The sequence below is a fragment of the Lagopus leucura genome, unplaced genomic scaffold (assembly GCF_019238085.1).
Source record: "Lagopus leucura isolate 7727_CA_CO unplaced genomic scaffold, USGS_WTPT01 Super-Scaffold_73, whole genome shotgun sequence".
NCBI classification, from domain to species: domain Eukaryota; kingdom Metazoa; phylum Chordata; class Aves; order Galliformes; family Phasianidae; genus Lagopus; species Lagopus leucura.
The window spans coordinates 8619961-8647031 of NW_024962252.1; the positions used below are offsets into that span (position 1 = coordinate 8619961).

Genomic DNA, 27071 nt, shown 5'->3' on the forward strand with positions numbered 1-27071 from the left:
TATCTAGGACAGAGTATAAAATGTTGAATCAGATGTTCAGATGACTGACACTCAATACTGGGCTGTCTCCTTTCTTACAGGTGCGAGTCTTGTTTTCAAAAGGCCCATTCATTGCTATTTTTGCGAGTGACCCACACATAATTATAAAAGCTATTAACCAGAATCTCAACAGTGTTCTACGTGACTCAAACATAAATGGACATGATTACATGCGCAATATAGTCCATCTGCCTGTTTTTCTGAATAGCCGAGGGCTTAGTAATGCAAAAAAACTGATGGTAGCTTCGACAACCAATGGGGATGTTCCTTACACAGATAATGCAGGTAAAGTTATGCAGGAGAATAATGCTGAGATTACAAAAACGGTGGTAAAATCTGTTTCCTGGAATGAGCTAATTAAATAATTTGTAGATTATTAATGTTATTTTATAATGCAGTCACATGCATACGAGTGAATAACAAAAGAAAATGCCTTTTGTTTTGTTTTTGGTTGTTTTTTTTTTTCACCTGGCAGGATTGCATGAAGAGATTGACAGAAGAGTTTCTCAGAACAGCCTTGGGGAGATAACCAAGCTTGGCAGCAAAACAGCTCTCAATAGGCGGGTGAGAGATGTTATACTAAATGGTCCAGTACTGGTGATAGGGTTTTTCTTTCTTATTCTTTTCTCATTTTCTTTCATGTATTAAATGGCATCAACTTTGAAGACTTGTCAAACTATTCCTTGGAAGTTAGAATGTATGATCTGTATAGGAGAACTATATTCCTAAATCAGCAGACTGATTTTTTTTTAATCAAAGAAGAAAAGCTGTGCTTGTTCACTGAAGTGTTCTTTTCCACAAAGCTTTATGTTCAAAAACTGGTGGAATGTTTAAGCTTTCTATGAATGCTGAAAGATACAGCATACTATTCATGTGTTACATCAGATGTTATGTACCTAAGTCAGTTAAATTCAGCTAGATATTTTTATGGTATTTCAGCCTCACAGTTGTATTTACTCACAAGGTTTTTAACTTGATATCGAAGTAAAATTATTTCAGTTTCAAATACCTAAATTACTTTGTTACCTATCAGTACTTCCTGCTCTTGTGTGTCACCATCAGGATACTTATCGAAGGCGCCAGATGCAGCGCACCATTACTCGCCAGATGTCCTTTGATTTGACAAAGCTTCTGGTTACAGAGGATTGGTTCAGTGATATCAGTCCTCAGACCATGAGAAGATTACTGAACATAGTTTCAGTGACAGGTAAGCGTTGCACTTGTTTTCTTGTGGCATGAAGGCAAATGCCAGCTTTTTTTTGGAAGGATTCTGTTGTTTTACCTGTTCCAGTCTTTGTGTTCTGAACGTTTGAGTAGGAAGTGGACCCCTGTAGAGGATGACCTTTATTCAGCAGAAACAAGTGGAATAAATAGTATTACCTGTATAGGACTAACGGGAAAACTTCAGGGATTCGTGGATGTATCAGATGTATTGTCTTAAATATTAAAAATATTTTAACACTATTTGACATCACAGTTATTATGGGAAATATGTGTTAAGGGACCTCACCAAATGATGAATGGTAGTGTGCTGTACAGATAGATAACTAAGTGAATAGTAGTGTGTGTTGAAGGAAAAGGGCACTGTTCTTGTGTTTTAACAGTCCCAGTATTAATCAGATTATTACAAGTTCTGAGTTAAGTATGAAAATAGGATTTCTAAGCTTAGCATGCCTAATGAAATTTGAGTGATAGGAAGACTGATACTCTCCTATCCTACCAGCAATACTAACAGTAATGTATTATGTTCAGTGACCTGTCTTTCTAGGGTAACATTTAATGCTGAAGTAAAAAAATCTTGCAGTGATCTAATTAGTAGAAGAGTCTCTCTTATTTTTCCTGTTGGTCTTTACATCTAGAGATGATTTATGTGTGAAAACAGAGCTAAAATTCTAAGTAAATACACCATCTCCTCACACTGTTGTTATCGTTGGCACATTTCAGTACAAATGTGGAAGTACAACAAAATCACAAACTTAGATATTTGTAGTAATAAAATACTGTAAAAACAAGCAGAAGATACCCTGGAAGAAAACTTTGTGCAATAACTTGTGATTATTAACGATGTCATGAAGCACTCCAAGAGCAGAGCCTTCAAGCTGTACATTAAATGTCATCTCACCAATAGGAATGCAGTTCTGTAAGGAAAAGTTGCTAAAACTTATTAACTTGGTTCACTCATCCTTTTTCTGTCTTCTAAAATGAGCTTTATTTGTAATTCATACCTTGTCTTATTAACTGAAAGCCATTTTTTATTCACAGCTTTGAAATTCACTTCTTTGACTGATAAAGATGGCAGTTCTGGTTATTTCTTCTGACTGTGTTTTGTATCCCAGTGCACAAAAGATCTTTCACCACATTAGCATGAGTTTTGTGAACTTCTGTATTTAGTTTTGTTGAAGTTTACCTGTAACAGAATGAGAACGTCAACTTCAGCTCCAAGCTAAAAGTTATAATACCAGAAAGTACTTAGATCAGGATGAGGGACATAAGGGCATACATAACTGTTACTTTGGAGGGAAGGGAGAGGATGAGGAAGGTATCTTTGGAAAGGGGAAAAAAAAAGAAAAACCAGCCAACATAAAAACACCTGTGTTTCTTTTTTTCTGTTTTATTAGGTCGCTTATTGAGAGCAAATCAAATCACCTTCAATTGGGATAGGCTTGCTAGTTGGATCAATCTCACAGAGCAGTGGCCATATAGAACGTCGTGGCTCATACTGCATCTTGAAGAGACTGAAGGTGTTCCAGATCAACTGACTTTAAAAACCATCTATGAGAGGTAGGTGGATGGTATGTAGTTTGAATGATTAAAATAATCATTACAAATGATTATTGGGGTATTGTGGCTTTCAGACAGCGACGCAGTTGTAATCGAGAATTCCTACGGTCTAACTCTCTTCTGTTAACTTCTGGCTACTTGTAAAATGACTTTCATCACCATTTAATGCACCATGTATTCTTTGTGTTAAAACCAAAGGGTAGTATACTGGAATTCTTTTACAGGTAACTGTATGTTTATTTCTTGATCTAACTTTCATCTCTACAGTGGTCAAGCTAAGTTTATCTAGTTAGACTTCAGTGCAGATTCTGGTTTCTACAGACTGCCTTTACTCAAAAAGATCTCTGCAGTTTTAGTGCTCTGTTAATGATGTGCTCAAGGATGTAGTATTCTTTTTACTGAAGTTAGAGTGTGAAGGTGGAATGTGAGCTCTTTCTTGGTCACTGATGCAAGTTGCTGTCTGTAAGTGCTACCTACATATTGCTTCTGAGAGCAAGAGGTGTTTCCAGTGAACATGCCTGTCTGGATCTGCACTGCTTGTGTGAAAGGAAATGTGGATAGTGAGAAGCGACCTGGTGGCAGTAGGATGGTAGAATTGTCATTTTCTGATTGAATAAGATGACAAATACTGCAGTCTCTTTATTTTTAACACAGATTTTCAATTCCAGACCAGTTGGTATGAGAAAAATCCGCAGAAGTACAGATAATGTCTCATATCAGACATTTTTCTTCAATGCTACTGAGGGAAAACCTCAGCTGTCTTTCTTTTTAAAGTTATGAAACAGATTTAAATTAAGCCATATTAGGGCCAAACTGTTGGATGATTGTGTCCTGAGAAAGAAATGCAGTCTGTGCTACTATTTCTGAAAGATTTTGACACTGTATCTAAGCAAAACTTTTTTTTATGGATACAGATTCTTCAGCTTTTTTTCATTCCTTGTCACCTGCATCAAGGGAAGATCAGGCTGGGCATTAGGAATAGGTGCTTCACCAGAGGATGGTGGGCATGGAACAGGCTCTGCAGGGCAGTGGGCACAGCCCAAAGCTGCCAGAGCTCTTAGAACACACTTGTATGTAGGATTTTGGATGTACATTTAGATTTTGGGTGGTCCTTTGTCTTCTTTCTTCCAGCTTAAGATATTCTGTAATTCATTGCTAAACAGCAGAGGGTATTGTCAAGTAATTGTTGTTGGGCTTTTGCTGATATTTTCGGAACAACTTTTTTAATTGCACATTATTTAGTCTGTTTCATGCAATCCCATTTGTACTGGTAGAGAGTAAACATGGGAGATTCTTACTCTGAAATAAATATGTTAGCACATCCTTTTCATTAATTCAGATTCCAGTTTATTTCTTCACCCTGCTGATGACTTGCACATGCTTGCTTAACTCTCTTGCTTGAGAGATCTTAATCTTCATATTGAGTTCTCTTGTAGCGAGGCATCCATTAGGATGTTGGGATATTATTAATCTCTTAGGAGGTATGTTATTTTCCTAGAAAGCCTATATGAAGTCTTTGCATTAATAGCTACAAACATATACCTGAAGTTAGTTTGAGGTTCTCATTAGTACCCTTTGATTAATTAGCATCAGCAGTACTAAATCACTTAGGAATGAGCAAAGTCCAGTGCTGTCTTCAAGGAATACCAACCTGTTTGATGTTTCTGAGGAGCTGAAGGGAATATTAGAGACCTGAATTGTTCTCAAACAAACATTTACTAGTGATTCCAGTGTAACATGAAATCTGTAATAAACCAACTTGAGGGGAAGGAAAGAACAGGCACGACTGAATGCAGAAGGCTTATTCTGGTTCTGGATTATTAGTTGTTAGCACAGACACTTGAATGGTTGCCAGTGTCAGGGTTTATTAGTTCAGCGTGGAGAAGATGCTTGAAACCTACCATGCAATTTTGCCTCTTGCAATGCGAAGCACATCTGGAAGTAGTATTGCCACTTGAGTAGCTTGCAGATTCATAATATAGGCATTAATAAACTGATTTATAAGTTTATGGTGTTTAAAGGATCTGTAATGTGAAGCAACAGTGAAGAACCCTGTGCCATCTCTTGCCTAATTAAACAAAACCTGCCATAATGACACCCTCACTCCATGCTTAGGAAGAGAGTTGATGCACCTCTTGCACTCTTCTGTTGAACCTGTGTAAGGATTTAGATTTACAGCTCTCATGATATAGTGACAAAGCTGAGATCTGATGATTTGGGCAATTGTGTTCACCATGTGCTGAGCATGAAAAGGTTTGTGAACTCTCCTCTTGGATTACCTGAAGCTCTGAAACTTCTGTTTTATTCAAAATAATCCTTTCAGCGTTTAGCAGTGTATTACTGCTCTTCAGCTACAACTGTTTGAAGTAATTTGGCTTGAATATCTACTCCTGTATCAATTCAAAATAGAGTATTTAATTTAGCTCCTCTTTTAGAACTTCAATCTCTGTTTTCTTAGGTTTTCTAGTTGATGGAACAGCTTTCCCATTTGGAGTGCCATGAATAGATACCAGATTTCTGTACTTATATAACTTCTACTCCTGTACTGAGTGCTTGTTACTTCTTCCCTGGCTTTTATTCTGGAAGGAGTTATTTGAAAATGTTTTGGTGCTTCAGAACAGGAACCAGAATATAATTTTCCTGTGGCAGTGCACGTTTTCTTTGGTTTTGATGCGTTTCTGAGCTGTAAGTGTGTGAGGAGAGATGGCTGCTTGGACACCTCCTTTGAAGATGGCAGTTTTAGAGATGCCTTTTTATATATGGAGTTTTCAATTTGTGATTGCTTCCCCCCATGTGAGGGCTTTGATGGCACAGTCCTGTCCAGCATTTGGTCTCCCTTACAGTGATTGACCCATCGGGTAGGTCTGTTATAGGTGCCCTCAACTGAAATTCACAGAGCTGCAACAGGTACTTCAGGTGTGCATGGAGGGTATGACGAGAGGTGACAAACCCATTGTACAGCTGTTGCACGGCTGTTTCTGGAGGCAGGCAGCTCCCAGCTGTTCCCCGCCAGCAGTTGGTGCCGGCAGGTGGCACTCGCGGTGCTGTGCCTGCCTCATGGAGCTCTGCGCTCAGGTACAGCATCAGGGATCTTTTCCACCAGGTGCTTTGTTTTTCAGTGTTGACAAAGAATAAGCAATGCAGAAGGTATGGCTGAAATGAAAAGAATCAAGTAGTTGAGCGTCAAGAAATGGAAGAATAAAGTAGCCTGCCTATGCAGTTTGCAGATAATGTAGTAAAGGGAGAGCCGTCTGCTGTCACATCGCAGTGCTGTCTGTTACAGTTACAGAACACTGAACTAAGACAACTGAAAGCTGTTCTAGAACTATTCATCAGTTCCTTAGCGAAGCTAAAGTGGTCACCTCCTGTACCTTTCACTTGGGTAGTGCTGTGCCTCTGCTGGCTGCTGGCAGCACATTGCAGGCTAATACCTGCGAGTGCTGAGTACTCAGAGCAGTGCGGGAGCCCGGAGCTGCAGTGTTCCTGGGGGAGAAGATATCAAATTGATTTTTGAGTAAATATACCTATAGCTCTTCGCTTCCAGATAAACTAATACATTCTTTTCATGAACGATGGCTAGAGAATAAATTTGCTAGTGTGTTTTCTGTAGGTACTATGTGGACTGATGTGAAGGACTACTAATTAGTATCATTCTGTTGGGAGTAATGTGTCCTTACTGTCCCATACTTCTCAGAGATGGTAAAACATCAGATATTGCACAAGCAACGTTTTCCTAGGATCTTCTTAAAAAAGAAAAAAAAAAGAAAAAAAAAAAAAGAAAAGAAAATGAGCATCACTTTGCCATGTCTCTGTGGGCAGACTTTGTGAACTGATGCTGCTTGCTTATCTCTTAGTAACAGGTAGACATTCTGTGTTATAGTTCTTTCTTTAGTAGATGGAAATAAGCCCATGCTTTTCAATTATGTCAAATTTTGAAAACAAATATTAAGTCTGCATTGTTCACTCTTTGTCTCCAGATTCTGGAAAAAATGTCTTTAATCTTCGTACTTTCTTTAACATGCCATTTCATCTCTCTTGTGTCCTCTTATTTGCCAGCTTTTCTCTTTGCTGGTATGGATCTCTTTCTTCAGCCTTCTGGTTTGTATACTTAGTAGCACCAGTATTTACTCTTTAGAGCTTGGCTGTTGCCTTTCCAAGTGTTCTTTTGCCAACAGGTTTTTCATGCAGCCTTTCTCCTTGCAGGGTTAAGCTCCCTATTCTGATTTCTCATCTATTGTGTCCTCCTTTCCCCTTGGTGTTCACATTGATCTGTGATCATTAACTGTGTCTTTTGTCCAGCTCTGGTTTCATTCATTTTATCATGTTCTTTTTGCATTCATTATTGTAGCATACACTTAGTATTTGTCTCTATTTATGTTGTGCTGAGTTCTCTTCTGTGTTACTGTAGAATCTCCCTAATGTCAGTTCTGTGTAATGCCAAAATGGCTTGTAGAAATTGCAGAAAGCAAACGTTTGTAACCCTGAAGGGGAGCAAAATCCTTGAGCGTTCTGTAAATGAAGTTGCCACAGTATTAAGTTGCCAGATTAAAGCAAGTTTTAACTGAACATTTGCAACTGATACTTTTCACACTTGTAAACTAGCCAGCAATGGGAATGTGCTGTTGTGAAGACTACATAAAATATCCGTGACACTAGAATGAATATCAGTGCCAGATCTAAATAAAGGATATATTGGGAAAAGCAGAGTGGCTTTTGAAGAGAGAAGATATTTTTCAAGAGTATGAATTTTCAACAGAGTTAATGAACATGTGAAGAATGTGATGTAATGTCTTGAAGTTTCAGAAGTTTTAAGCAAGATCCTGAGAACATTCACATGTATTGAAACTTAGGGTAATTGCAGGCAAGATTGTTTGAGGAAAGCAGAAGAGGGAAGCAAAAAGGAGGAGTAAGAGTCCCATGAGAAACTCCCTCTCTGACTGAGGGAAAAGATGCAATATGGAGATTTAATTGGGACAACTGTTTCACAGAGGGTTGCAGAAGTAACAGTGAGCAAATTGCAGATGCAAGTCATTGTGGATATGTCTGTCTTAACCTACTGGGGAAAATGATCTCATCTGTGCGGCTACTAATGTAGTTGTGGTCTGTGGATCTGCACCTACAAGGAGCATTCACAAATTCATTGCTGACAGATGAAAAAATACATTCAGTGCTCAACAGCAGTCAGAAAAGGAAATTGTGTCTTTAGGATTTATCATCAAAGAGATGAAAGAAATTATTGTATTAAGCATATCTGTGGTGCCATCTACATTCTGAACACTGTGAGATTCTAGTCAGTGTATTTCAGAATGGATGTACCAACGTCGACAAGATCTTAGAGGATGAGAAGAGCCCTAGTTTCACTTCAGAATTTTTCTATGAATATCAGCACAGATCTTTTTTTTCCTTTTTCTCATGCTGTGAAGAATTTTGGTTTCCTTTGGAAAGAATGCTTTCTCCTTTGTTTCAGATTCTCAGGTTTTCCTCAAGACTGAGACATTTGAATTGTTTTTATTTAACCAAAGATATTGGTTAAGCATTTCAGTTTGAGGATCTGAATCTTAACCATCTTGCTTCGTTTTTTTTTCTTATACTTTCTAACGTTTAAGGCAGTAAAACAGTGATTAGATATTAACACCTTCTCAATTAAAAATATTGATATTAAAGCCAGTTGTACAAGGGCAGTATGTTCTCATTCCTTTTCTTCATTAAGTTTATTCACTAAATGAGATCAACCTGCTGAACGTGTTTTCTTGTTTGTATCCTTACCATAGAAGGAGCTGCATCTGTAATGCTTTGTCTATTGGAAGCTGCTCTTAGAAGTCACTGGAGTGATTTTGAATCAATCTTGCTAGTAGGCCTTTGTCCCTGTGAGCTCTGGAGGTGTCAATGAGAGACGCTGCAGCTGTGAGCTAACCAGTTCTCTTCTAGGTATGGTGGCTTTACCAGTCTGTCGCTTGTTATGGCTCTAGTAGCTGGACTGCCTTTACGGGTTAAAGTCTGTTCCCTGTGTTAAGATTTACAGAGATGAAAGTGGAACTTCAGGCATTTGTTAGCCTCTTGAGTTCAAGAGAAGGATTCAGAAAAATGACTAAGCAACCTTGTAAACACTAGAAGAACTTCGGGTGTCTGAATTTTTACCCCTGAAGTTCCTGTAGGCAGAGTCCTAAACTGAGTCTTGTGGTGTTTTTCCTTGCACCTGAAGCTTATTCAGGATCATTGAGAGTCAGTAATTGAAGCTCTTAAAAAAAAAAAAAGTGCACAAATAAATGTGGTTTGAATGTGTTTACAAAAGGAGGAAAAGATCAGATTCAGCACAAATCACAGCAGCTAAGGTTACTTCAATTAAAAAAAAAATCAAACATGTGGAAGAGAGAGGTGGCGATGACTGTTTTATATAATATTCTGTGTGTGAAGTTAATGCTGCTCTGTAAGAAGTTGTTCATGGTCATGACTGGATGCAACTGTGCATAGAGTATTTACCCTGTAACTATAATTTGATAGATACGTGGTGTTTTCTGCTCTCTTGTGCAGTTAGGATCTAGGTTACTTATCTAACTGAATGTAATTCTAGCCATTACGTGGTGAGACACGTAATGAGAAATACAGCTGGTGTATCTAAGGAGATTGTCCTGAAGGAGACCATGACTCACTCTGTTAATGCTTGAGAGAAGAGAGTCCTTGTCCCCAGAATTGACTTTACATTTTGTTTAATGACATAGAACTTAAGTAGTCACACAGCCTTCTATTCAAGCATTTCCTCCTGGCTACTTTGGTGTTGCTCTGCTTGTCATGTGTGATGTCATGAGGGACAGTCTTAACTGTCACTTTTTTTTCCCCAAGCTTTGCTCAAACTGAGGTACCGAGACAGCTTTGTGAGGATACTGGCAAATTGTTGCTGGTCCCTGGATTTCTGTGACATGCCTATTCTTACACATTCATTCAAAATATTAGAACATGATAGCTTGGCTCAAGATGGAAGGAACACTCACAAGCCATCTGTTCAGCTTAGGAGCTCCACCCTTTACTTAATTTCCTTGAAAACATGCTGCTTAGAAACTAAAGAAAACTATGAAAATCAAGAATCTTAAGTCTTTGATTAAAAAAAAAAAAAAAAAAAAAGAGATCTTCCAGGATGAGAAAATGGTTGTGCTTTCCTCAGAGTTGTAAGTAGCCATTGTTTTAAACACAACAACATAATATTCATAAATCACTTCGGCTGAATTTAACATCCACGTATCTATGTGTACCTAGCTGTGTTGGATGGCAAATCCACGTGTCAAAGCAGAACATAATCAAGCTTTGAAGAATAACATAGTAGCTTTCTTTTATTCCAGATTCTTTTTGTGGGTAGAACTGAAGGATATAAGCTAGCTGTAGTTCTTTTATTAGGTTTTGTTAATGCATTTGTAACTGTTACACTGTTCTAAGGAGTAATTTGTAGAAGACATCTGCTCTGACTAATTCATAAATCATGGAAAGTATTGGTATTCCTTGACTTGTTCAGTTCTAGATACTGTCTTTCCAGTCTCAGTATGGGTGTATGATTTTGCTTGTTGTGTTTTCTTCAAGTCCCAGAAGTTACTACTTATGGGAAGTAACCATAGAAATATTTCTCTCCAACTAACTGGAGGAATACTTAATCTCTATCAGGCAACTCGTCCTCTGGTTTTCCTTTTTTTCTTTAGGTTCAGCTGGTAAAGATTAATGTAGTAATAAGTGGAACAACATTTGATTATTGTGAATTTGGAGTTAAGTGGTGTGGATTCGTTTGATGCTATATTTTACTGATAAGTTCAAATCTTTTGTGTGATAAGCCCATGTGAACCAAACTAGGAAGTCACAAAAATGCCTGCAGTTGAATATTTGTACTTAATTGTTTACTGCTTCAATTTAGAAGCAGTATTTACAGCATACTAAAAATACCACTAAGATACAAATGATATGAAATTATTTTATTAAAAAAATTGATTTCATTAAAAAAAAATCAGAAAAAAGTATTCCGTAGCACTAGTAGTAAAATTTATTTTTTCCCCATATAAAGGCTCATTTATTTTTATAGCAATTTGATGACACATCTGCTTGCTTTATTCAGCTGAAAAGAAAATGTTGGTTCTTGGTGTTTTGTAAAATTGCTTTGTTAAATTATTTTCGAAATCGTTCAACTTTTAACAAATGACATTTGATACTAACATTGGAAAGCAATTTCAGCTAATTAAGTAGATCCTTCTGTAAACCATTGGAACATTAAGATGACAAACTGTTCATTCAGGATTATTTTAATTGGTACAATTATTGTAATTTTGTTGCAATTATGTGTTGAGCTAAAAGCTTTTGTCTAAATCATTTGAGGGTTTTTTGTTAATATACATAAGTAAGAAGAAAAGGAGTAAAATAAAGACTGAAGATAAGCATTATCTGTCTACTTTTCCATTACAGTGTTTTAGACAAGTACCTATTAAATTATTTTGTTAAAAAGCATGTTATATACTTTTCTGCAAATTTCTAGCAATTTAAAATGAGCAAGATTGTTTGAAATGTAACTTTTCTGGAAGGTTATTATGTTAATTCCAGTTTTGACACTGTTTAAATACCTTTCAATAAAAAGAGTGAAATTAACTTTTGAGGGATTTGCAACTTGTATGAAATCTATTGATGTATTAATTTACGCAGTGTGGCTTTTTAGTGATTACAGAAATTGAAAGTGCCACATTCATCTCTTCTGGTCAGAATGCTCTCTGCAAAAATCTTTTGCCCAGGCCACGTTCAATTCAATCACTTATTTTAAGAAGGCAATTCAATATTCTTGTAGGCCTTGTAGTGAGACGTTGCTTCTTAATACTTAATGTGCACTTTTTTTTTTTTTTCAATTTCCTTTTATTGTCTCTTATTTACAATGAAGGACACAGAAAGTTGGGTTTCTTACACTAATTATGTCCCAGTATTAATGGCTAGAATGCCAGTTGATGTTGAACTACAGAGCGGGTCCAGAGGAGGGCCAGAAAGATGATCAGAGGGCTGGAGCACCTGCCCTGCGAGGACAGGATGAGAATATTGGGGCTTTCAGCCTCGAGAAGAGAAGGTTCTGGTGAGGCCTTATAGGGGTCTTCCAGTATATGAAAGGGGCCTGCAGGAAGGCTGGTAGAGACTTCTTGTAAGGGCATATAGAAACAGGATGAGGGGAAATGGCTTTAAACTGGAAGTGGGTAGATTAAACTGGATGACAGGAAGACATTCTTTGCCTGGAGAGGACGTGGATGCCTCTTGAAGGTGTGGAAGGCCAGGCTGGATGGGGCTTTGAGCAACCTGGTCTAGTGGAAGGTGTCCCTGCTTATAGCAGAGGAGTTGGATCCAGGGAATCTCAAAGGTCTCTGCCAACCCAGACCATTCTATGGTTCTGTGATTTCCCAAACTGTGTAGTACATGAGACAAGGCATGAAGGAGAAGGACAGAAATTACCAAAGGACAAGTAAGAGGAGAGTTCTGTTGAAAAAATACTGGGGCGAGAAAAGGACTGCAAAAGCTGATCAGAACACTACAGAAAGGAAGTTCTGAGTATTTTTTTTTTTGCCTTTCTTTTTAGTTACCTTGCTAATGTAGACTGGTAAGTCACGTTTCTGGATTACGTTCTAGATAAGCATATAAGAAGTTACAGTTAATGTGCATTACTGATATCCCAATAAAAAAAAAAAACAAACCAAACACTTGTGTAATTCAAGTCACTTAAAACTCCTCTAGTTGATATTAACTTTGGATAGAACACAGAAGTCTTAATTTCAGCAACACAGTAAACACAAATTTCTGGAAATGAAATATTTTTACTCACGAGTCAATTCCTGAGGCCTTTGTCTTTTGGGGAGAGTCAGGAAAGTTAGGAAATAAAATTGGAAGTAATGTCTTTTTGTACTTGAATGAATGCTTTTGTCAAAGGTGGGATATTTATTCAAAAATAGAAAAACCACTGTGGTGTAAGGTGATGGTCTGGAAATGCCTATTTTGGCTATACAATACCGGTGGCTCATATCCTTGTGATTTCAAATCCTACAGAAACTGCAAATGTTTGCTGGAAATCTAAAATCCTGCAGGTAAAGATATTGAATGAAAGAATCCCCACACAAAGCCTTAAAGAAGCTTTGTAAATAACATTTGTTGGTCTAAAATACTGTAAACAGATTAATACAGTATTCTCCTATTTTACTTGTGTGAGTGATCCTGTTGGACGTCTCATTAGTAAGGCACAATTACTTTTTTTGTTTGCAGCAGCAGTTTTTGAGCAGTCTTAAATCCTTCACTACTCCATTTTGCTGCTTTTCTATCTGTGTAATATCTTTTTTAAAAAAAATTCTTTTTTGCTTTCTCTAATTCAAATAGCACTGTGAAGTTGTAAATGAATCCAGGCATCTTAAACTCTATTAACACTTTTTAATTAAAAAGGATGTTGACATGGGATGTATTCTGAAAAGTTAAATTAAAATCTGACCTTTGTAATATGACTCAGAGGTAGATCATGATACTGGGCATGGGAGATTAGAAGTTTAGTAACTGTCCATCTTCTAAGAAAATGCTTTTTCTTTCTGAAGTGGTCAAAACCAGAAGACTCAGAAGTGCTTTATCTGGCATTACTTGGCTAGAATCATTAGTTTTGCAAAGAAAGCTTTCCTGAATACCTATGGTAATAGGAGTTTTTAAATAGCTATTGCATCTGTTCAGTGAAGTCTCTGTACTGCTTAATATGCAGCGAGGGGGTTATAAGTTTCTTTCTAGGTAGCGATGTCAAACCATAGCTTTCCTTTTTTGTCTTTATTAAAGTAAACATTGATTTCCTCTGTTTTATTGTTGTGCGTGATGACTTTTTATTTCTGTCTTTATACAAGTTTGTATGTGAGCAAATGTTCTTTTTAATGTCCAAGCTACCTGTTGCAGCTTGAAGAGTATTTCAAGTGCTATTGTTGATAGATTGATAGTACTATAAATTTTGTGGACTGTTTTGTATGTGAACGTCTAATGTGGAAGAAATACACCCTTGTGCCTGCAGACACTATTGCTATTTTGACCAGGTGCAAGAAGAACAGGATACACAACTGCAAAATATTAAATCGGTGGTATTAGTTTATTAGATATTAGAGAATAGATATCTAATGACCAGCTTATTAAGCATAAATTTTTTGTCTCGCATTTCAGAATGATCCACATTTTCAAGGTTTTTCTTCTCCTTAGCATAAGACCTACAGGAAGAATGGTTTTGCATCATTTTGAAAGAGAAAATTATTTCATCATTTTAAGTTACTATTTTAAGTTTTGACTTAAACTATATCAAAAGAAAAACTTAAAAGGCACATTATAAGTAAAATATGACATGCCTTCTTGCTTATGCCTTCTGTTGCTCTAATTATTTCTTAATAATTCTAATTAATTAGGTCAGTTGCTTTTTATGGAGTAAGTTAATTGACTCCTACTTGCCTAGTTACTTGCTGCAGCTGAGGAAGGTTGTTTTACGTGTTTGAAGATGAGCTTGTTGAAAGTCTTTGCTTTTGCTGTCAGGGGAAGAGGCCTGGAAAGGGCAGTGGGGATGACCTGACCTTCCAGCTCCGAGCTGTGCAGAGAAGGCTGTCTGCCTGCTGGGGAGCAGCTGGGTGGAGTGAGTGCCTGCAGGGCAGGGCCTTGTCCTCACAGACAGGGGCTGCAGTCTTGCGCTACTCAAATGGGAGGAGCGTTGCCTTTGGCCACGCCAGAAAACATCCCTCTGATCCCCGTGAGTTTCTCTAGCCACAGATTGTGGCAGGAAGAAGTCAGTGGGTTGAGACCAAGGCCAGCAATGTGCATAGATGGAGCTTTGGCAAGAAGCAAGGGCAAAGGCCTGCACTTGAATGCAGTTCTGGAGTCAAGCAATAGTAGCAACCAGTGATGCTTCTCATGGCGGCCTAATCCCAGGTTGCTCTGCTGCACTGTGAGAGGGCTGGCCTGCAGCTCAGAGCTGATGGACGTAGGGCCTGCTGGTGTCCTCAGGGCCCTGACCCGACCGAACAGGGAGTGTGGGACAGCACAGCCTTCTGCGTGGGTGGAGCCTCTTCCTTTTGACCACCACCTGCCTTGGTGGTGAAGGAGCGTGTCCTCTGGTGGTGACCTCTCCTGCAGAAGGTGGTGGCAAGCATGCTGTGCCACACAGAGCCTGATGGCCTAGCATCTGCCTTTAGCCTGCGCTGGCAACACTCATTGCTGCTGGACCACGGTGGTTATTTCCCAGTCAGTCGTGGAAATGTAAAAATGAACAAAAATGAAAAGATTTGTAGCAAATTCGGGGTCTTTTGAGTGGAACGTTCAAATGATTTATCAGTATGTATTTTAACTATTTTCCTGAGGAAATCATTATTGGACATCACTGAAATACAACTTAATCCAAGGCAGCTCTTAATTATGGCTGCTGGTGGTAAGGAGGCATAGTAGAATGAATTTTTAAGCTTTTGTCAATGTAATATTCTGTTTTAGGCCCTTTTTTTTATATATATTGAGGTAGTTTTTCACAGAAACACTCAGCAATGCTGACAGTTTTTTTGATGTTTGTGATTGATAGGGCAATTTTTCTCCCTCAGTAGTATCTAGCCTGACAATGAGAATAGAGTGTTCACAGGGCTTAATTCTTAGATCTGTGTACTTATATTCTGGAAAAAGTAACTCCTGAAGTGCTTTACATATAACCTTGTATTTTTTTTAATCTAAGAAGTACAGACACATACCATTCCTGTGGCTCTTAGCCAGCAGATTATCATTTGTATAAAATTTCTTTCAAAGGCGTTGTTTAAGGCGTTGAGCTCAGGAGGTCAGAATAGAGACTTCAATCTGTACACCAGCAGTGGGCTACTGGCTTCTGAACAGAAGCTTTGTTGGTCATATTCAGAACACTGTTCACATTCATACTTAAGTAGAGCTGGCATTAAAATTCAGCTAATTTGTTTCATGTGATTCATCAGCTGTGTATTTGATTTAAATCTATGTCACATTCTCTTTCAGCATTTTATTTTGTAGATTCAAGTGTTGAAATAGGCCACTCTTTAACTCCTTGGTCCCTGACCGGTACTGACTTAATCTTTGTTTTGCTTGTTTTAAACTCTTGTCTGGAATACTGAAAATAAATACGCATAACTGAAATGCATGTTAATTAAATTTATGGTATTTCATTTAAAAACATGTACATTTACACATAGGGTCTTCCACCTTGCCTCATATAAAACTAACATAATAGCGAGACTTGCAAAGTTGACATAAGCAGATTTTGCTGACTGGACAGGTTTTTTAATAGTGCCTTTAGTCTTAAATTTTTCTAGCTTTTGACCATTCACTCTTGATGTGAAGAACAAGGAGTTATTTGTAGACACTGCTTATAAAAGCATAGTATAGAAGCATCCATTTGTTAGGTACATGATCCATTTAGCTATTTTCTCTAATATTTGGTAAAATTAACAGGAATGTCTTAATTTTAGTATAGCACAAGACAGCACTAACAGATCGAAGTGAGAGATTTGCACACAGTTGAAATGCTTCTTTGATGTAAAAGAGTTGCACTTACATCAGGTGTCTAGCACTGATCCTGAGTTCCTTTATATCTGTTAATAGTGAATCCTAAATATTCTGTGTAAATTTGCCATTGTTATTTCGGGAACAATCCATTGTACCTGAAGTAGTAGGGGACCTAAAATAAAGATCAAAGAAAGTCATTGTTTTTAAAAGCTAACAAGTTGTGAAATAAGATAGTTCAGCTAATTGTAGATGTAGTTCGTTAGCTATATTAAAAATATATTTCAGATCCAACCAGATTTTGTTTGAAGTGTTTTTTTTTTTTACATTAAGACAAACATTTAGTACTCCTCATTCCTCCATGAAACTCCTTCATGTGAGAGTATACAGAAAAACCTACCACAAAACACATACACAGAAAAAAAAACCCAAAAAGACACCATTGCTTCCAGTAGTCACAGTGCATCGGCGTTGACCTTGTCTCACTGTTTTGTTGATCTTTGTTTGTTTGTTTTTCTCTGTTGGTGTATTTGTGGCATCTTGTTTTAGAAGGTAAGTTAGTTGGGAGCAGATGCTTGTTTACCATGAAATCTCACATGGTTGGGTTCTGATCAGTGACTAAGAAACCTGACTGTTCCTGTTGGAAGAAATATTAGTTTGAAAGTTGGAACTTTAACTGTGTAATTTCTAATTTCTGTATTAGAATATGAGTGAATACTTCAGGTTAATGTTGACATGTTAACTTGCCATTACTTTGGATTTGAAGCTAGAGCTATAAATTCCTGATCTGATTTCAGTGAATAACCATACTTTAATTATTATGGTTTGTTTATCCATTATTCTCTGTCCAGAATTTCAAAGAATATTCCTACAACTAAAGATGTTGAACCACTGCTTGAAATTGACGGAGATATACGGAACTTTGAAGTATTTTTATCTTCTCGAACACCTGTTCTTGTAGCACGTGATGTAAGAACATTTTTGCCATGTACTGTCAACTTAGATCCCAAACTACGGGAAATCATTGCAGGTAAGCATGTTTTCAAATAAATAAAAAATGATAATTGAGGTAGAGCTGCTTTGCATATTGCACAGGATCCTGAGTTGTTCATCAGTTCAAACTTTCACGTCATCTGACCTGACTGCAGTAGCAAGTTGTTCAGTTCTACTTTGTAGCTTTCTATACAGGACAAATCATACTAGTCTTAAAGCAGTTCTTCAGAATGGACGAAATATTGTTAATGGTTGATTCAAAGATAGCTTTAGCAGTTGTGAGAAAACAGTACATGTATCACAGTGATATTTTATTTGTAGAGATGCAAATTTACTTCAAGTAGTTTTTAACAATTTCAGGTAGCATCAGGTCCTTTAGAAGTGAAGCCAGTGAAACAGAATGTAATGTCTCCAATCTGATGCGTCCCCTGCTAGACACCTGTGCTGTTGGTACATGCCAGTCATTTTTTTTAGTCTGTGTTAGGATGATATTTAAATTGCTAATAGGGTAGCTGTTGTTCGTTGTTATTACTAGCTTGTAGTCTCAAAAAGTGAACTCAGTTTCAGGTATGTGCTTGACAATAAATATTCTGACAACTGCTGAAGTGGACTGATGTGACCTCTAATATGATAGAGGTTGCTGTTTGATCTGGAGTAAGGCCAAGGCATCCTAATATTTGTCCTTGTGTAAAGATGCTAAAACTTCGAAGAAAACCTGATCTTTAGATTTAAAATGGGATCCTTACGAGTTTTTGGTCTGACAGTATCCTTAGTGGGTTGTGAACCCCTTGTGTTTTAGTAAGTGCCCATTGCCTCTTGTCCTGTCACTGAGCACCACTGAAAAGAGCCTGGTTCCATCCTCTCTGCACCCTCCATCCAGGTGTTTCTGAACATACTTCTGAGCCTCTTGTTCTCCAGCCTCAGCAGCCCCAACTCTCAGCCTCTCCTCGCAGGAGGATCTTCTGTCTGAGCCCTCTGGTGGGCTCTTTCCAGTATGTCTGCATCTTTGGCATTGAAGGGCCCAGAACTGGACACAGTGGGCAAACAATCAAAACTTGTTCAAGTATCTCAGGCTCAATCTCATTCACCTTTTACCTTTGTTCTTCAGATGTTCGTGCTGCAAGAGATCAAATGAATATAGGAGGACTTCCTTATCCCACATTGCCTTTACATGAGGCACCTGCCAGAGCAGCGTCTCTGTTCAGTCAGCCTTCATCAGCCTGCTCTTCTACAACCTCTTTCAATGGACCTTTCAACAGTGGAGTTCTATCACCCCAACCTCACAGCAGTTACTATAGTGGTATGACAGGACCTCAGCATCCGTTCTACAATCGGGTAAATAATCAAGAACCAGTTCACATTCTTCTCATTTAACCTGGGTAGTATTGCGTGTGACGTCTGTGAAATGTTTAAAAGACCCATGCAGATAATACTTATAAGTGGAGCTTTGTCCAAAAGTCAGTACATTTCACAGTAACGTTTGCTCATATAGTCTTGTAGGGAAATGAGGTAAACTGCATTAGAGTATGACAAAGGGAAGAAAGGTCAAACAAGGTCAAACACACAGACGTGCTGCGTAGTTGTAGGGTATTGCACACACACTTTACGTGTAAATACACATACTGCTTTTTAAATGGTAAATTCTGCACACTTCTTCACATACTTGCTTACAGTCATTAGAGAAGGTCCTGTTTTTTTTTTTTTTCCCCTTGGTAAATTGGGTAAACTACAGAAACTTAAAAATATAAAATAAAAAAGCAGCAACTTTGGAGGAACTGCCCAACAAGAACGTATCCAGACATGTCTTCTCTTTTATCTCTTTCTAAAGTTATTCTGGGATCTTTATCCTTAACCAGTGCTGCACTGGTTTAAAGAATTAACATAAATTGCATCAACCATATAATTTTGAGTTATTTGTGGGCATCAGAAAACATAGTCTTAGACATGGCTCACATGTAATTTGCAGAGCTTTACTATACAATGGGATTGAATCCAAACAATGCAAGATAAACTGTTTTTTTTAACATTGTTCCAAGTTATGAAGGTATAAATAGGCTTATTAGGTGAGACAGCCATTTAAAGAATGCCTTTTTAGATGCATTTTACAACGACATTCACAGTATTGATCTACTGAGAGGGATTTAGTTTGTAGTTATTTAAAATTGGAGTGCCCTCCACAAGGAAATTCTAACTTTGTATTTTTATGAGATATATTCAGTATTTTTTAAACCTTTTTTCCTTTTTTTCCTGCAATGTTATCAGGGAGAAAAAATATTCGGAAGGCGGATATAAGTCATAGATTGCTCCTGTATGCAGTTTTAAGTAGTGAGGTATGATAGTAGGTTAAGGCTCAATCTAATAAGCTGGGGGAAAAAAATTGAGTTATTCCTTAATATTCATTAACCAAGGCAGAAGAGAGTATATTTAGCACAGAGCCTTTTATCTGTTCTAAAATTATTCTTATATTGACACTATATTGAGCATATATACTGTTCTGTTTAAAATAACTTGAAATGATGTGCTCTTTGCCCAACACTGATAAATGCTTATCTTATTAATCTTCCTGCTGATACTGACTCACTTAATTCAAGTGAGTGTTTAATTGGAAGCCCTGTTTTTTGTCTGTTCCTGCACATGATAAGGTTTTAACTATGTGGTAAACTTGCAGTTGAAACTTAGATGTTTTTGTGGTTCTGATAATCAATTAAAAAAAAGCAATTATTGGTGAGTCATGAGCTGTCTTTACAAGTATTTCATTTGCTCATTTTTAAGTGCATACCTGGACTTCCAGACATGATTTTTTTCCTTTTTAAAACTCAAGTGCTTTTATTTTGGCCTTCCTCTAAGGACTTTTATACTGCTTTCCTAAGGTATAAAGCACTGCATACTGAGATAAATACTGAGAACCCTACGATAGTAGAGAGGTTTTCTGAAAGCATTTTCAATCACTTTTCACTTCTGGAAGATCAGTATTTAATAAAAGAACACTGACAGATGATTAGGCTCTCCTGAACAGTGAATTATCTGAGGGAGGTCTTTGGATGACACAGCACAGTGGGGTCAAATGCTGCTCTGGAGATGTCTGAATGTTATGGCAAAGTGTTCTTAAGTTCCTTGGATGGATACATTGCCTTTTTCTGATCTATCCTGTTGTTTATAGGTGATCATTTGTTCTTAAGGAAAAAAAGACAAAGCAAAACAAACCTTTGAGCTCTTGTGGAAAGCTCATGTTGCTTGTCTTCAGAAAATACTACACTTATGTTCTCTATGTTTCTGCTTTGTTCTTCAGATGTTCCTGTGTTATGCTCTTGAGCTTCCAGTCACGTAATCTCTTCATTTTTGGTTTAAGGCCCCATTCTCCCTGTGCACTGCTGTGCTATGGTCCAATTCAGCAGCTCTTTACCTTGGCACTTTCGCTCTCAGTTTTGGACAGTGATAGAAGGCTAACAATTTCCCCCCGTCTGGTTCCCTGGTGACAACTTGGTGTCAAGTTCAGCTTCCCCAAGTCGCTGCTGTCACAAACCATTGTTAAGCTCATGTTTCTAATGGAGGAGATCAGAGCAGTAGGCATGTCTAAGTTAACTGAGTGGGAACTAGAAATTATGGCATGTAAGGATTTGATTTTATTTACGTCGGTGTAGCAGCACATTCTTTGATTCCTGAGCTGTGCTTATGACTTAAAGGCTATCTGTGAACTTGGAGAACAGCTCTGTGCTGGTTAATGCCCAGTATTATTTATATTGATCTCACGTTTTCACTATACCTGTCTTTTTATACTTCGAGAGTTGAAACTGCAGAGTTTAAACTTGATATTGGAGAATTAATTCCACAGGTGGAAAGCAGTGGAGTAGCTGAAGCGGGCATGAGGCATAATTAGAAATTGTGAACAAATTGTGGTAGAATTGCCTTATTGGACAAATTTTCTCATTGCTTCGTAGTTTGATGACTCGCAACTGAAAAACAGGTGCTCACTTTGTTTCAGAGGGTAGTCTGCAGCGAGAGGTAAGCATGTGAACGTGGTATCATAATTAAGCATCTCATGCTTGTGGGTTTTCCATGTGCTTTAAGTTGCTAGTGGAAAACGGAAGCATTTAATGATTCGAGAAATAACATAAACTCTTTTTGAGAGGAGTTTTGTTTCCACGAGATACCATAGGGCTTGTGCCTCAAGGCAGTGAATGTTCTGAATTGTCCTGTACTAACCAGTAGGTACGAGACAAAGCCTAGGCTTTGGTCCTCCTGCCTATTTGGCCAACTCAAGTTGAAAACCGCAGAACAAACGACTCCCATTGAGTAATGATAACAGTGCATGCCGTGCATCTTCATATGTTGAAGGAGCATGTGAACCATATGGTGATAGCCTGAAAGTGTGTGCAAAGACTGCCTGCTGCAGCTAAGGACAGAGAATCAGATGTATTTCTTCATAGTTACTCGGAGTTGCTGCATACGCCATTGTGTTTGATGTACACATGAATCAAGTTTCCATCTCTCCATCCATTTACTGCTGTTTCCAAATGCAGACCGCTTTCTTGGTTTGTTTTGATTTCTTTTTGTCCTTATTGCTAAATCCAAAGTGGAATACTTCCACAAGTTTTATTCCTCTCATACAGTGGCCATCGAGTTATACCATCATCTAGTCTACACTAAATTTGGTGCAGTGGACTACTTAAAGTCTTGTCATGTGCAGAAACATCAACCAAGTATAAGTTTTGTTTGATACATAGCAGGGTAGTATAATTTTTAAATGTTATGTATAAAAACACCAGTGTGGTTTTGGATTGTTTGCTTTTTGTTGGTTTTCCTCTTTTTCTTTGCTTTCGGAGAACTCAGTACTAAGAATTGAATGTGAAGAGTTCTGCACTTCTCTTTTTTGTGAAGTCTGAAGACTGTTGGTTTTCCATTACATTGCCTTAAAAGGGAATCTGCAAGGGAACGAAGGTCTTTACTTCAAAACCTAATTGAAGTTCATAGTTAGATCAAAACCAAGATTTAACAGTATTGGAAAAGCCCTTCTTAAATACGTTAGTAGTCGTAAGGTTTGTGTTTCTCAAACGTACACACGTGCACACATTTCAGTCGTGTGCCAGTGGTACCATGTGGATTTCAGGAAATGTGTTTGTGCAGCTGATTTTAGCACTTGAAGAACTGGAACATACGGAGTACTTTGTTCAAAACGGAGTAATTTGTGATTTTGAGATCGCTGTATCTCTTAGAAATGACTTTATTAACAATCACTTATTAATATCACTTTTATTTTTGAACAACTGTTCTGGGTACTGTGAAGCATTTTGCATTTTACTGAAAATCTGTTTATGAGTTCAGCAGCTCGGAGATGAATGAAAAATATTAGAAATGTGTCACGTTACCACATTTTCCAAACAGCTGTTAGTGTGTAACTACTGTGAGCACCTCACTCTGATCCTCTTGCAAGCCGTGTTGAGGCACCTGCTGGCTTTGGGGTGAGCAGTGGGGGGAGGGAGGGTCAGTTGCTGAGGGGTTTTGAAGAACTCGCTCCAGAGCTTTTGATTGAATTCTGCTAAATGCAAGAAGTAAAGAACGCTGTTAATAATTGCTCTTTTCACTTTATTAAACTGAACTGCGGAATATGTTTTGTTGAAATAAGTTTTCTTTTGTTATTACATTTTGATTTGTGTAATTGTTTGTCCCTTCTTTTTGTTACGTTTATTTTTTTTTCCATAGCCATTCTTTGCCCCATGTATTTACATGCCAAGGTATTACCCTGGCAGTTCTCATCTCATCTCACGTCCACTAAAAACGAGTTTGTCCAGAGATCAGAGCAATGGCCTAGTAAGTATTTTGAAGGTTAATTCACATACTAACCTAGACAATAAGTATAGTGAATAATGTAAATGAAAATTGTTAATGATGATGCAGTATTAGACAAGGAAAAGCTGTATTTTACAAATAGTTTAAGCAAAGGTGTTATTGATATGTAATGTAAAATGTATTTTGTTTTAACTTTGGAAGCTACTCAGAGTTGAAAACAAATTCTAACATGCAGGTATCAAGATTGGAGGAGTTTAACCTGTAATGTTGGCAGGAAAGCATTTCAGTGAATGTGCCAACTGTACTGCAGTAAATCGATACAGTACAATGTTAAAAGAAAATGCCAGTGATAAATTTATATTGGAATTTTATAATAATACAAATCCTATGACATCTGGAGAAAATAAAATACGTCTCTTCATGTTGTAAAGGCCAAATAAATAACTTAAAAGCAATGTTCTAAATATTCAAGTAAAACAAAATACATTTTGTCTGAAGCGTGCATTAGTTACAGCTTGGTTTTGTATATGTAGTTCAACTTTATTTACCCTTTGGAAAGGAAGAACAAACAGACTTTTCTGGCTTCCTATAGAATAATACGATTTCTATTAAGAATATTTATTTTACTGACAGATGGCTGTTCAAATGGAGTTAAGAACTAAAGAAAGCTTAAAAAAACCCCACAAAACAGGCAGTAAAAGCCTTACTTATTAGTGGTTTAATTCTAGGATATTGATACATTGAATCTTTTCTTTAATCACTAACAGAAAGCAAATACGTTTATGTCAAGTTATGTATATTATGAGATCATTCTCATTCATTATTTACTTCATATTTTTTGTTTAGCCCTTGATCATTTTACCCAAACCATAATATTTTGTTGTTGCTAGGATGTTATCAAGGAGGATGCTGATGAGGGGCTTTCTTCACCCACAGACCCCTCAATGGTAAATGAGTAGTCATGTGGTGTGGAAATTTTAGCATCTCATTGCTTTTCCAGCAGTAATGAGTCTGCATTAATCGTAACTGCAGTTCACTAACACTGCATCGGTGGCTTTGGTGGGCAAATAGAGTAGCTGAAAACTAATGTAGTTTGTGAATGAATTTAAGAGCTAATATTTCACTTATAAGATATAGATCTTTTTTTTTCCCTGTAGTTTTTCCCTTGCCTTTCTCAGTAGCTGTTGTGCATATTGTTGTAGCTAAGCAGAGTGAAGAATGAGGTGGTCGTTTGTGACTTAGATTTTAGAGCGAAGTAATTTTTGTGTTTCCTGCTTTAGTCAGCTCTCACCTGATCCCTACTTCTGTAGTTGGTGGCATAGAGCCACTGCAGTTACTGCAGTATGAAGCAGTGTTCTGTGGGAATAAAATAACAGGCCATAGGTTAATTCTGGAATCAGAATGCTAGCACTGATATTTTCTGTGACTTGTTCTTTGTTTTAGTCTCAGTATTTGCACAGTCTTCTTTCTGGGTATCTGTTTTAATTCTAACTGGGAATCAGTGAGAAGTCATGATATACTACCACCAAAGAGCTTATACAGCTATAATCATTTTCTTAAATATTGCTACTATTGTTGCTGTTGGCAACACTTAAAAATTAAAGCTGCAGTTATTTTTTGTTTATCCAGTAAATATTACAAAAATAAAAAATCTGTGATATTGTGCAATGGAAAAAAGAAAGAAAGCCTACAAACACACAGATTCCAGAACTACTGTATTTAACTGTACATAAACGTATCAATTATGGGAATGCAATGGAGAATTTACCCTAAAGTTCTGTTTCCCAGGTCATCTTCTACCCTGAGTGAAGGGATGACTTTGAGGTAAATTTTCCTTGTAGTATAATTTCAGAGATGCTGATGTCTTCTCTGTATTTCATTTCTTATCTCAGTATCTTGTTGTCCTCCCAGTCCTTTGCAGCTTGTCATTGTGAGAAGAGAAAGCAGTAGAAGTGTGTGTGTATTTGTGAGTGTGAGAAGGGGACATGGGAGCGAAGAGTGGAAACTCATCTCAGGGTGAAGTAGTTCAGGAGCAGACCTGGAGCTGGTTGTTCTCTGCTTGTTACCCTCAGCGTGTATCACAAGCACATAGGCTGCAGGTTCAAACAACTGAAAATACTTGTAAAATTTACAGGATCTGATTGCAAGGGCAGCTGGTCTGCAGGTTAGAAAACACAAGAGTTACAACATAAAAAAGAAACTTTGATGTAATGATAATGAAGGATTTCATTATATCCATTTTTCAGAGTTTACCTTTCTGTGAAGCTCAGTAGTACAGAGTATGAGATCATATGCTTTCTCTGAGATTTACCCTGCATAGTCAGTGTAAAATTTTGAATTTTTGAACATCTCTTGGGTAGTTTGCAATGTTCTTCATACGTAGCATTCTGTGTGCCTGGCAGGCTGCCTCACCAGGGTTTACTCTATTCTAAAAACACTCACTTTGCAGTCTTTGATGAAATTTCAGTGAAGGTGAACAGTGAAAGTATTGTGGTTGTTGAAGACATTGCAATTGTCCATAGGTTATAGTTACAATAACTCCATCCAGCTACTAGGCTGCTCTCAATTGATGGATCACTACCACCATATAAATGAAAGTTTTAACTTATATCTTAATATGCACACTGGTGCGTGTAAATTAATGAAGTATACTTTAAAAAAAAAAAGGCAAAACAATCTGCGTTGAGTGGTTAATGAGCAGCAAGGCTTGTAATTGATTTGAGGACTAAAAACAAGAGGGGCATGTAGAATTAAAACTGACTTTCATGCACATCTGTGAAGAAGCCAGAAACGTTGCAATTTTACTGTTGTATGAAATAGAGTTAATCATTATTTTTAATGTTACACAGCAGGAAGCAACTACTGCAAGAGTATAACTTTTTAATACAGACCATCATTGCTATTCCTTGCATGAGCTGAACAGACCTGTGCTGAGAATGCTTTGTGAACAACTGAGGCCCTGCCATTGTTTGCATCTGACATTAGGGTAGAGTAGATATCTAAAATTCCAAATCCTAATCTTACATAAAACCAATGTAAATCTGGGTTAGCTTAATGAAAATGAGAGCATACATCATGTACAAATAATAAAGCTGTCTTTAGGGACTAAGGAATAAAATGCAGCTGGCAACTCTTTGAGGACATCTTTCTTACAGAGTGCAGGAGCTCTCCATCCTTACATTTAAGAACTCAAGCAGGAGAAATGGGAACCAACATGGCTGAGCAAGGACCTGCTGCTCAAACTGAGCAAAAAGAAGGGCATGTACGGGGAGTGGATGTAGGAATGTGTGGTCTGGGAAGAGTACAGGGATGCTGTCTAGACATGCAGAGACAGGTTCAGGAATGCCAAGACACAAATGGAACTGAACTTGGTGATGAGGGATATGAAAAGTAATAAGGGATTCTGCAGGTACATGACATCAGAAGAGAAAGGCCAGGGAGAATGTACCCCCTCTGATAAACTAGGAGGGAGAACTGGCTGCAACAGACCTGGAGAAGGCTGAGATATTCAGTGAGTTCTTTGCCTCGGTCCTCACTCACAGTCGGCCTTCCAGGTCTCTCATGTCCCTGAACCTCTGGGTGGGGTTGGGAGAACAAAATCCCTGCCACTGTAGGCAAAGAGCAAGTTCAAGACCACATGGTAAGACTGAATGTGGACAAGTCTATACATTCCAGAGTCCTGAATGAACTGTCTGATGTAGTTGTTGAGCTATTCTCCATCGTATTTGAGGAGTCATGGCTGTCAGGTGAAGTCTCTGGTGAGTGAAAGAAGGGAAACATCACACCTGTTTTTAAGGAGGGCAGAAAGGAGCACCTGGGGAACTACAGGCCAGTGAGCCTCATGTCTGTGTCTGGGAAGATCATGAATGAGATCCTCCTGTAAGCTGTGTTAAAGCACTTATGATATGTGAAGGTGATCTGAGGCAGCCAGCAGAGTTTCACCAAGGACAGATTGTGCTTGA

The 27071-nt window shown here is 37.8% G+C and overlaps 1 protein-coding gene across 5 annotated transcripts in view; it reads left to right on the top strand.

Moving 5' to 3' along the window:
* Positions 1-27071, top strand: part of KIDINS220 (kinase D interacting substrate 220) — a 59027-nt gene that overhangs the window by 23445 nt on the left and 8511 nt on the right. For 3 of the 5 annotated variants that reach the window (XM_042876991.1, XM_042877006.1, XM_042876998.1), the window contains exons 19-26: positions 81-324; positions 515-603; positions 1102-1246; positions 2658-2820; positions 17181-17359; positions 18431-18657; positions 23023-23130; positions 24000-24056. In XM_042876991.1, the coding sequence (XP_042732925.1) occupies positions 81-324; positions 515-603; positions 1102-1246; positions 2658-2820; positions 17181-17359; positions 18431-18657; positions 23023-23130; positions 24000-24056 (1212 nt within the window). The remainder of the gene's footprint in view (positions 1-80; positions 325-514; positions 604-1101; positions 1247-2657; positions 2821-17180; positions 17360-18430; positions 18658-23022; positions 23131-23999; positions 24057-27071) is intronic. The other 2 variants (XM_042877015.1, XM_042877023.1) reach the window with 2 other exon arrangements.